We start from the raw sequence: 11,922 nt of genomic DNA on the forward strand, positions 1-11,922 counted from the left end.
TTAACTAGAAGCGCGGCTAATTCTGGAGCACAAGTCTTCAGCACTACAACTGGGATGATGTTGGGGCCCATAACATTTGTTGTATCCTGTGCACTTAGTCATTTCTTGATATCATATGGAGTGAATTGAATTAGCTACAGACTATGTGATGCTGGGATCCTCAGGAGGAGGCCAAGATGGATCATCCACTTGGCACTTCTGGCCGAAGGTGGTTACAACTGCCTCAGCCCTGTTTTTGCACTCAGATGCTGGACTCAGCCATTATTGAGGATGGGGATGTTTGTGGAATCTCCACCGATTTGTTATTTAATTGTCCACCACCATTCACAACTGCATGTGAGAAGACTGCAGAGCTTTGATCTGATTTGTTGGTTGTTTACGATGCATGTAGTCCTGTCTTGTAGTTTCACCAGGTTGGCACCTCATTTTTAGGTATGCCTAGTGTTGCTCCTGGCATGCTCTCCTGCACTCCTCATTGAACCACAGTTGATCCCTTGGCTTGATGAGAATGGTAGAGTGAGGGATATGTTGGGTCATGAAGTTACAGATTGTGGTTGAATACAATTCTGCTGCTGCTGATGGCCCACAGCACCTCACGGATGTCCAGTTATGAGCTGCGAACTCTGTTCTGAATCTATTCCATTTAGCACGGTGGTAGTGCCACAAACACAATGAAGGTTGTCCTTAATGTAAAGATGGGACTTCATCTCCACAAGGACAGTATGGTGGTCACTCCTACCAATGCTGTCGTGAATAGATTCATCTGCAAAAAGGTAGATTGTTGAGGGTGAGGTCAAGTACGTTTTAGATTCATGTTGGTTCTCTCATCAACTGGCCACTCTGGTAGCTTTGTCTTTCAGGACTTGGTTAGTCGTGGTGCCACCAACCCATTCATGGTGATGGACTTTGAAATCCCCACCCAGAATACAATCTGTGCCCTTTCTACCCTCAGTGCCTTTTTCAAGTGATGTTCAACATGGAGGAGTATTGATTCATCAGTTGAGGGAGGGTTGCAGATTGTAATCAGTTTGGTATTGCAGCATTGTGCTTATGTTACTGGCCTAGTAATCCCAAGGCCTAGACTAATGACCCAGAGACATGAGTTCAAATTCCACCACGACAGATGGGGAATTTGAGTTGTTAAATAACTCTGGCATAAAAAGCTAGTATCAGTAATGGTCTCCATGAAACAACTGGATTGTGAAAACCCATCTGATTCACTAATTCCCTTAAGGGAAGGAAATCTGCTGTCCTTATCTATACATGACTCCAGAAAACTCTCCAGTGAAACCTTTGAAATGGCCGAGCCAAGACATTTAGTTGTACCAACTGCCATTCAAGGAGGCATCTCACCATCGCCTGCCAAAGGCAATTAGGGATGGGCAATAAATGTTGGTCTTGCCAGCAACACCTATATTACATAACTTTAAAAAAAGAATCCTGGCCCATGTTTGACCTGATACCATGAGACTTTCTGGGGTCCAGAGTCAATGTCAACACTCCCAGGGTCACTTGCTTCTGACTGTAGACCACTGTGTATTTTCCACACAAAGATCCAACAACTTTTTCTGCACTCATTTTGATCTATAGTATCCTATCTAATTGTTTGACTCCTCCTCTTGCACCATTTAATTTATTATTTCTACCATTCCTTCATCCTCTGTTAGAAGGTTTTCTTCTGTCTCCAATTCGTCCTACTATTTCTTTAACTATTGTATTACTTTTATCCTTTATGTTTCTTGTCATTTTCTCTTCATGCTCCCTCAATCTTTTTATAACTTGCTTCTGCTAAATATTATTTTGTTTTATTAGCCATGGATCATGCATTTAAGCTCCATTTTAATGTCCTTTGTTCAACCAAGGAACTACAGCTTTTGTTATATCTCCTTATCTTCTGGGAGAATATATCTAGTTTGTACCACAATCACCACACGTTTGAAACTTTCCCATTGTTCCTGGTCTTTTCTTCTTTTTTGTTCTGTTTATCTGAGCTAGTTCCTTCCTTACCTGCTTGGAATTTGCTTTCTTCCAGTCAGATGCCTCACTTGTTCAATTTATATTTGAACCTAATTACATTATGATTGATACTCCCTACCTGTTCCCCTACTATTAAATTACTTATTGGTTCAACTTCATTTCCTGTAATGAGGTCCAGAACTGCCTCCTTCCTTTTTAGGTTAAAGCCATACTGATCAAGAAAGCGGTCCTCAGCACAATGAAAAATCCCTTCTCCTGCTTTGCCACATACATCACTTTTATCCTTGGAAAATGAATCACGCCCCTTAATATTCTTCCATTATTTTACATATTTCTCTACCTTTCCCATTTTCCACCACAGGCAAAGGTGTAGTGGTATTGTCACTGGACCAGAGACCCAGGGTATTGCTCTGGGGACATGGGTTCGAATCCCACCATGGCAGAAGGTGGAATTTGAATTCAATTAATAAATCTGGGATTAAAAGCTAGTCTAATGATGGCCATAAAAGCATTGTCAATTGTTGTAAAAACCCATCTGGTTCACGAATACCCTTTAGGGAAGGAAATCTGCTGTCCTTAACTGGTCTTGCTTACATGTGACAGCAATGTGGTTGATTCTTAAATGCCCTCTGAAATGGCCTGGCAAGCCACTCAGTTGTATCAAACCACTACAAAGTCAATAAGGAATGAAACCGGACGGACCACCAGGCATCGACCTAGGCACTGGAAACTGCAAACCCAGCCCTGTTGACCCTGCAAACTCCTCCTTACTAACATCTGGGGGCTTGTGCCAAAGTTGGAGAGAGCTGTCCCACAGACTAGTCAAGCAACAGCCTGACATAGTTATACTCATGGAATCATACCTTACAGACAGTGTCCCAGATACTGCCATCGCCATCCCCGAGTACGTCCTGAACCACCGGCAGGAGAGACCCAGCAGTGGCACAGTGGTATACAGTCAGGAGGGAGTTGCCCTGGGAGTCCTCAACATTGACTCCAGACCCCATGAAGTCTCATGGCATCAGGTCAAACATGGGCAAGGAAACCTCCTGCTGATTACCAACTACCGCCCTCTCTCAGCTGATGAATCGGTACTCCTCTATGTTGAACACCACTTGGAGGAAGCACTGAGGGTGGCAAGGGCACAGAATGTACTCTGGGTGGAGGACTTCAATATCCATCACCAAGAGTGGCTCGGTAGCACCTCTACTGACCGAGCTGGCCGAGTCCTAAAGGACATAACTGCTAGACTGGGTACGCGGCAGGTGGTGACGGAACCAACAAGAGGGGAAAACATACTTGACATCCTCACCAGTCTGCCTGCCGGTGATGCATCTGTCCATGACAGTATTGGTAGGAGTGACCACCACACAGTCCTTGTGGAGACGAAGTCCCGCCTTCACATTGAGGATACCCTCCATCATGTTGTGTGGCACGATCACCATGCTAAATGGGATAGATGTTGAGAAGATCTAGCAATGCAAAACTGGACGTCCATGAGACACTGTGGGTCATCAGCAGCAGCAGAATTGTACTCAACCACAATCTGTAACCTCATGACACAGCATATCCCCCACTCTACCATTACCATCAAACGAGGAGACCAACCCTGGTTCAATGAAGAGTGCAGGAGGGCATGCCAGGAACAGCACCAGGCATATCTCAAAATGAGGTGTCAACCTGGTGAAGCTACAACCCAGGACTACTTGCATGCCAAACTGCATAAGCAGCATGTGATACAGAGCTAAGCGATCCCATAACCAACGGATCAGATCTAAGCTTAGCAGTCCTGCTACATCCAGCCATGAAATCTGGTGGACAATTAAACAAATAACTGGAGGAGGAGGCTTTACAAATATCCCCATCCTCAATGATAGGGGAGCCCAGCACATCAGTGCAAAATATAAGGCTGAAGCATTTGCAACAATCTTCAGCCAGAACTGCCAAGTTGATGATCCATCTCAGCCTCCTCCTGAAGTCCCCAGCATTACACTTGCCAGACTTCAGCCAATTCGATTCACTCCACATGATATCAAGAAACAACTGAAGGCACTGGATACTGCAAAGACTACAGGCCCTGACAATATTCCAGCAATAGTACTGAAGACCTGTGCTCCAGAACTTGCAGCGCCCCTAGCCAAGCTGTTTCAGTACAGCTACAACACTGGCATCTACCTGGCAATGTGGAAAATTGCCCAGGTATGTCCTGTACACAGAAAGCAGGACAAGTCCAACCCGGCCAATTACCGCCCCATCAGTCTACCCTCAATCATCAGTAAAGTGATGGAAGGTGTCATCAACAGTCCCATCAAGCAGCACTTTCTTAGCAATAACCTGCTCAGTGACGCTCAGTTTGGGTTCCGGCAGGGCCACTCAGCGCCTGACTTCATTACAGCATTGGTTCAAACATGAACAAAAGAGCTGAACTCAAGAGGTGAGGTGAGAGTGACTGCCCTTGACATCAAGGCAGCATTTGACCAAGGAGCCTGAGCAAAACTGGAGTCAATAGGAATCAGGGCGAAAACTCTCCACTGGTTGGAGTCAGACCCAGCAAAGATGATTATGGTTGTTAGAGGTCAATCATCTGAGCTCCAGGACATCACTGCAGGAGTTCCTCAGTGCAGTATCCTAGGCCCAACCATCTTCAGCTGCTTCATCAATGACCTTCCTTCAATCATAAGGCCAAAAGTGGGGATGTTCGCTGATGATTGCACAATGTTCAGCACCATTCGCGACTCCTCAGATACTGAAGCAGACCATGTAGAAATGCAGCAAGACCTGGACAATATTCAGGCTTGGACTGATAAGTGGAAAGTAACATTTGCGCCACACAAGTGCCAGGCAATGTCCATCTCCAACAAGTGAGAATCCAACCATCTCCCCTTGACTTTCAATGGCATAACCATCACTGAATCTCCCGTGATCACCATTCGGGGGGTTACTATTGTCCAGAAACTGAACTGGAGTAGCCAAATAAATACCATGGCTACAAGAGCAGGACAGCAGCTGAGACTTCTGCGGTGAGTAACTCACCTCCTGACTCCCCAAAATCTGTCCACCATCTCCAAGGCACAAGTCAGGAGTGTGATGGAATACTATCCACTTGCCTGGACGGGTGCAGCTCCAACAACACTTAAGAAGTTCAACACCATCCAGGACAAAGCAGCCCGCTTAATTGGCACCCCATGCACAAACATTCACTGCCTCCAGCACCGAAGCACAGTGGCAGCAGTGCGTACCATCTACAAGATGCACTGCAGCAACATGCCAAGGCTCCTTATACAGCACCTTCCAAACCCGCGACCTCTACCACCTAGAAGGACAAGGGCAGCAAATGCATGGGATCACCACCACCTGCAAGTTCCCCTCCAAGCAACACACCGTTCTGACTTGGAACTATATCACCTTTCCTTTACTGTCGCTGGGTTAAAATCCTGGAACTCCCTTCCTAACAGCACTGTGGGTGTATCAACCCCACACGGACTTCAGCGATTCAAGAAGGCAGTTCACCACCATCTTTTCAAGGGTAATTAGGGATGAACAATAAATGCTAGCCTAGTCAGCAACACCCACATCCCATGAATGAATATTTAAAAAAAAAATTGTGGTCTATAATAAACTTGCAAAAGAAAAACTGTTGCCTTCTAAAGTTTTTTATTAATCAAATAAAAACATATTTGGCAGTCTTCGTACATCTGCATATTTTATAATCATACATCTGTTATAAAACCACGGTCCTGTGGCCCCCAACTTTTTCGTGTAACCTTATATGCTATATTACTGGACCTGCACAATACTACAAAATCCATTGCAGTACCTAGAATGCATGTTATCCTAAAACTGTCGTATTAGAATGGATCTTAGGCTGGCTCCAGCATATGAAAATCATAGTTCCTCTTTGCTATATGATATGGGTATGTAATGAGTTCCTAGGGAATAGCATACCGACACGCTATCATTCTTGCTTTACTAACATGTACTTTTATTGTAAGTATTAATACTGTATACACACTACTGAGTCAGCGGCGCTTGAGATGGCTTGGCCATGTGAGCCGCATGGAAGATGGCAGGATCCCCAAAGACACATTGTACAGCGAGCTCGCCACTGGTATCAGACCCACCGGCCGTCCATGTCTCCGCTATAAAGACGTCTGCAAACGCAACATGAAATCGTGTGACATTGATCACAAGTCGTGGGAGTCAGTTGCCAGCATTCGCCAGAGCTAGCGGGCAGCCATAAAGACAGGGCTAAATTGTGGCGAGTCGAAGAGACTTAGTAGTTGGCAGGAAAAAAGACAGAGGTGCAAGGGGAGAGCCAACTGTGCAACAGCCCCGACAAACAAATTTCTCTGCAGCACCTGTGGAAAAGCCTGTCACTCCAGAATTGGCCTTTATAGCCACTCCAGGCGCTGCTTCACAAACCACTGACCACCTCCAGGCGCGTATCCATTGTCTCTCGAGATAAGGAGGCCCAAAGAAAGATAATACTGTATACAGAACTTTAATTCTAAAATCAAGAAAAAGGAAGCATAGTCACATGAAGACAATCTCTTCTGCTCAGTGTATGAAATCACTACCCTCCACTATAAGATTGAGCCTGAATGGATCACCCATTATTTTGCCACTTCACTCATTAACAATGATTTTTTTTGGTTGTGTTATTATTCTCACAACTTTTTTTCTTTATTTTGGTCCCAATACAAAAATTACTCATATAGTTAAGTAATAAGAATTAATAGTAACAAAACTATTAAAGCAACCATTTCATATTTGGGAATATATGAGAAACAATTGCAAAACAATTACAGAAAATGTCAACAACCATTTCCAGAGCAATCTTTCTGAAACTCTTCCCCTCTAACGTAAATCACACAAAGTATAAGGACTCTCCATTATGCTTCTTAAACAGCAGGTCAATTCTTCTTGTATTCTAACAGAAGCTTTAACGTGAATAAATGAAATGCTTCATATCTATTCAACTTGTTAGCTGCCATTTTTGCCATGTTTCTGAAACCTCCTACCTCTGCAACCTGTGCGCCTACTTAATCTGAATGCAAAAATTATTTAGCAGTTTTTTGCATGTTTAGTGAATTGTCACTGGGACAATGGCCAGGTGAGGAACCTTTCCCAATAACTCAACTCGCTTTGACAAGCAAAACAAATCTCATACTTATGGAACGTGTGCTATTGTGGCTATTAATTCTTTTCAGGCACTTTATAGAGCAGTTTTATTATCTTTCCGAATTCCAATTTTCCTAGCACTTGGAAAATGGAACCATATGCTTTAAAAAAAAACTATCATACTAAGTACAAACAGAGTTGTATTAATGAGCATGGCAAAAAAAGATGTTTCTTCATAGATCTTTAAATAAATAGTACAACATTATAATACTCAGAGGGATAAGAAATTGGAAATGTATCACCGCATAATTACAATTAAAGTAACTTCCCCAACAAACTGATAGAAGACTGCTGTGTAGTATTTGGAACAATCTGGATCTAATGCAAATAAATAACTCAACTGTGTATATTCTATTAAAGCTACACATTGGCCGTTTTAATGGATTACCAAAGTATCTGTGAAAAGATTTAATGATTTATTTTGCACTATACCACTATTATTTTGATCCGTTGTATACAGATGCCTCAGACACAATCAGTGCTGGTGCATTTATAGCAACCTTTGGTCAATGTTCTTTAACATAACCAGAGTGTTATCAACACAGTTTAAATAGCATTGGAGTCTTTAGGTATTCTTGATATTAATTATGTTCGGTTTCTGTGATAAAAATCAACAGAACTATTCACAAGGTTTAAAGAAAAGATTGTATTTTCAAATTATGGGAATCAGAAACTAGTTTACAAATGATAATAGAATAGGTTGGCCATGCCAGAAATCGAATTGTTTTAAACCCTCACATATCACTGTAATTATTAGATGACATTCAGGATATATTGGGAACATTCTTCATGTATGATTATTTATTTCAACCACAAATTCTGAATATGATAAAACTTCTATTTTTTTCTTCATTAACAAATTGTGAATGACTGACTAACTGGATTACGTTTAGCCTATGTTCTTACTTGTACAGTTACACAGATCTACCATTGACTTTGCTAACATTGTACAAGTAACAAATAATTGTTGAAGGAGATTGTATGTATTAATTTAAGGCAGCATTAATGATCCTAAGGCAAACCACTGGTAAATAACTGGGAGGGCATTAATCTGAAAACAAGGCAATTTGCGGATGCTTCTAAATTTAAATCAAGACACCACCGCCCCTCTCTTTCCTCTTCACAAAGTAATTGCCTTCATTCCACAGATGGATGTTGGGGTAGTATCAGTTTCATTTAAGATACTGGAAACAAGAATATAAAACAGAAAAAAAACCTCACAAATCACAATATAAATCAGATATATAAAACTAATAAGTAACACAGATCTTGAAAGAGAAAAATGGAGTGAATAGATAGAATGCTGACCTTATGCAAATACTTGAACCATATAAATAAACTACTATACATATGTGGGCATAACTGTGGACTCCAACAGCAACCAGAGATTATATCTACTTTTCAGCTTCTGCCTTCAATGACAAGTGCCATAAATCACTTTAGTCTTCATTGATTAAGATGTTATTCATAATCTCGAGCCCTACTCCTCTGCAAAAAATACTGAAATATAAACTATTGTTGCCACGTGCCGATTATTCTTGTGTTACCACTTCCACATGCTCTTTCCCACAAACACACTAGCCTCATGCATCATCTCTTGCGACCCCTCCCCTCTCCCACCATCACCACTTTCTGGTATCTGAGAATGAACAATGTCAGGTTATTACAAAACGTAATGCAAATGTATCTGACTTAATGAAAAACACATCTGCATTAATAGCATTGTAATGCAACATCGGTCTTAACTATCCGTACAACAGCGTCATCTTTTTAATGTCAAGTAATTAGGTTTCTGTGCTTTTGTTGCCTATTGTGCGTATGTATGGGATGCAGGGGACTGTAAGAGAATAAATTATCTAAGAACGTTTTCACACCAATAATACATTATTGAATGCTCGGTATCCAGATTTAATTACATCAATATTTTCCCAGAGGTAATAAACTCTTTGGCTATCAGTAGTCTGAATATATATCGATTCATGGGATGGCACGGCACTCTGATTGGACAGCCCGACAGAACTGACTTGCAGTACTCATTGAACACTGTTGACAGTGCATTAATATTCCAGTAGCACATCAATGTTCATCAGGTGGAACACTAACTGTAAGCGTTCACATGTACATCACACTGTCTACATTATAAACGAATCGCCTGCAAATCAAGTGATCAACATAGTCCCCAATTCCCTTAATTCAAACATATTTAATGTTTGCTTTGAGTATTGGGAATAAAAAAAGACGGAGACTTAATATAAATGTACTTCAGCTTTACCACGGCTTATATAACTCGGAGAAAAACATATCCTGGCTTCTTTATTAACGGAAAACGAGTGTCAATATTATCAGCAGGCCTCAAAACGCATACACTTCTCAGCGAAATTAAACTGGAATGGCACGTGATTTATTTTAGCGTTCGCTTCAATGATCCCGTTTCTGGGCATTCTATTGATGGAAGTATCAAGCAGACGGAAATGGCATCAACATACTTGGAGATCGGGCACTGCCGTCCAATAGACATATATTCACTTTTATATCCTGGGCACATTAGGGTTTCGAAGAGGCTCGTCCTGCAACCCATCTGTGCAAATGTTACTGAAGTTGCTGCACTTCAACCTAAGTTGGAGATATGGGTTTGCCAAAGTCAATCAGACAACTGTTACGTTAAATCCTCTCTCGCACATCTAATTCCTTACTAAATTCAGAATGCAGTTGAGTTCCCAGAACTGATCTACACAGAAAATGGCCAAATTACTTTCTGCATCGATATTGGCCTGTCACTTCTTTACCTTTAAAATTTGGTCTGATTCTGGCATCGTATCCTGATGTCCTTCCCATCAATTTGTCCAGAAAATCTGAGGGGGACATGGTCTGCGAGGCCGGTTTGGTTGAAGACCTAAAATCATGTTCCTTGCAGAGAGCTAACCTGAAGAAAATACAACCCAGCATTAGGAAGATCTAGTGCAAAGACTTAGCACTGGATTGTAGAGGAACGACAAGACAGTCAGTTTGAATGTAAATATTTTGAGCATTCTCAAAATTTAGTAAGGGGGCCAATGTGTCCTGCAAAAGTATCAATTATCGGAGCCCATCCTGATTCTCTTTTCAACTACACACATTTTTTCGATGACTGTACTTTAAAAAAATGTCAGAGTCTGGCTTCAGGGACCGATAAATATCAAACAGATCGCAATCTAAACACATTTCATTCTGCTGAAAGCCATATTTCCAAAGCTCTTGGATGCAATAGGAATACATAAAAAGTAGTCCATTAGCAGAGCTCAAACCATCAAACCTCCCCCATCCCCAAAAATGAAAACTTCATACGAGCAGGCTTTATTTATTGTAAGGGATGTAATAGTTTGAGTGGAGAACCATCTATAATTTACACATACTCTGTCCTACTAGCAGGTTAAGCCAATCTCAACATCAAATGCCAAGAAAAAATGGAATCATAATTTACGATTATCTGAAAACACTAATGCTCCACATAGCTTCACGTTCACGAAAATTAGATCGAATTTCAAGAACTTCCGCCACCACCTCCATAAGCTCCGTGTGTTGACGATTAAAAGGGATAGTTTTCGCCCTCCGCTTAAGCAAAAGGCAGCAAAATTGGGGGACAGCTTTAGGTAGAACTGTCCTCACGTTTAAGGCATCAACTACTAGTGTGTTTACAATATCATCCTTCGATCCGTCACAACAACCTCTCCGATAGGCTGGGGTGCTCTTTGCTACTACAGTGTAACGCCGAGAAGACCAAGATACATTGGAAGTAATACGTGCAGTGCAATTCCCCATTGTTCTAGCCGCCGACCTCGTTATGCTAATAACCTGCAAAAATGGCAAGACAATCCGTGCACTGTTTCTCCAACAAATGCCAAACCATACCTGAAGTTGCTTGTTTCTAAGATGCACGCGAACAACGTTGTCAGGATTTTCACAACTGGTCGATTCATTCCGCCAAACTCTTCTCTCTGTCTGGTATCGCGGGCAATGTTCTGGAAATAAAGTCCCTCCCCACCCCCCCCACCCCCCTCCTCCAAAAAAAAAATCGGTAAGTCGTGTAGGAAACTCAGATCCAACGTTTTTCCCCAAAACTGGCAGAAAGTAGAACTGGATTGATGAAGGCGGAGAAAGAATCCAGGACATCAGTCCTCAGTATCATTGTTTGGTCGAAGACTTGGAGATCGAGCTGCTGCAGCGGGGAGTAAAGAGCGTCAGAATGGCATATTTTCCCAAAGCACCACTGTAAATACGACGTCAGGGAACGGGAGGAATCAAACTTCATGTTACGGTAAACGGGTGAGCGTCGGCTTTCCTCCCGTGAAGCAGCAGCAGCATCATATTGGGTGTTTGAGAGGGTGAGAGGGGTAGGGAAGCTCTATTCAGTGGAGAGAGGTGCAGACAATGCAGGAATGAGAGCCCTCACACCACTGGTACATTTCAGTACTTGGACAGCTCCCGGGGCTCCCAACTACAGCACTGCGCATGCTCTACAAGCCCCCTTAAAGAGACGTGACTGGGCTATAAAGGAGGTTTTAAGGATGGGATAGAGAAGTCAATTATACGTGCAAAGCAATCTATGATTAACATTTGAAAATGACATAGATCGGAATCCTTTTGTCTTCCCCTCCGAAGTAGAAAGCAGCGTGTCCAACAAATTGTGAATGGCTGATGCTAAATTAGATCAGGACAGACATGTGGAGCATACGAGGTGCTGCCAATTCCAAGACATTAAAACCATTATGTGAAATCAGTAGCTTC

General features: G+C 42.2%; 1 protein-coding gene across 4 annotated transcripts in view; it reads right to left on the reverse strand.

Moving 5' to 3' along the window:
• glra2 (glycine receptor, alpha 2) overlaps positions 1 to 11,114 on the reverse strand; it is a 215,694-nt gene extending 204,580 nt beyond the window's left edge. For 2 of the 4 annotated variants that reach the window (XM_068039864.1, XM_068039861.1), the window contains exons 1-2: positions 11,047 to 11,114; positions 9,945 to 10,081 (exon numbers count right to left, since the gene is read on the reverse strand). In XM_068039864.1, the coding sequence (XP_067895965.1) occupies positions 9,945 to 10,081; positions 11,047 to 11,114 (205 nt within the window). Of the gene's footprint in view, positions 1 to 9,944; positions 10,082 to 11,041 lie in introns of those variants that run through there. The other 2 variants (XM_068039865.1, XM_068039866.1) reach the window with 2 other exon arrangements.
• Positions 11,115 to 11,922: the final 808 nt, after the last annotated feature.

Source organism: Heterodontus francisci, chromosome 10 (assembly GCF_036365525.1).
Source record: "Heterodontus francisci isolate sHetFra1 chromosome 10, sHetFra1.hap1, whole genome shotgun sequence".
NCBI classification, from domain to species: Eukaryota; Metazoa; Chordata; class Chondrichthyes; order Heterodontiformes; family Heterodontidae; genus Heterodontus; species Heterodontus francisci.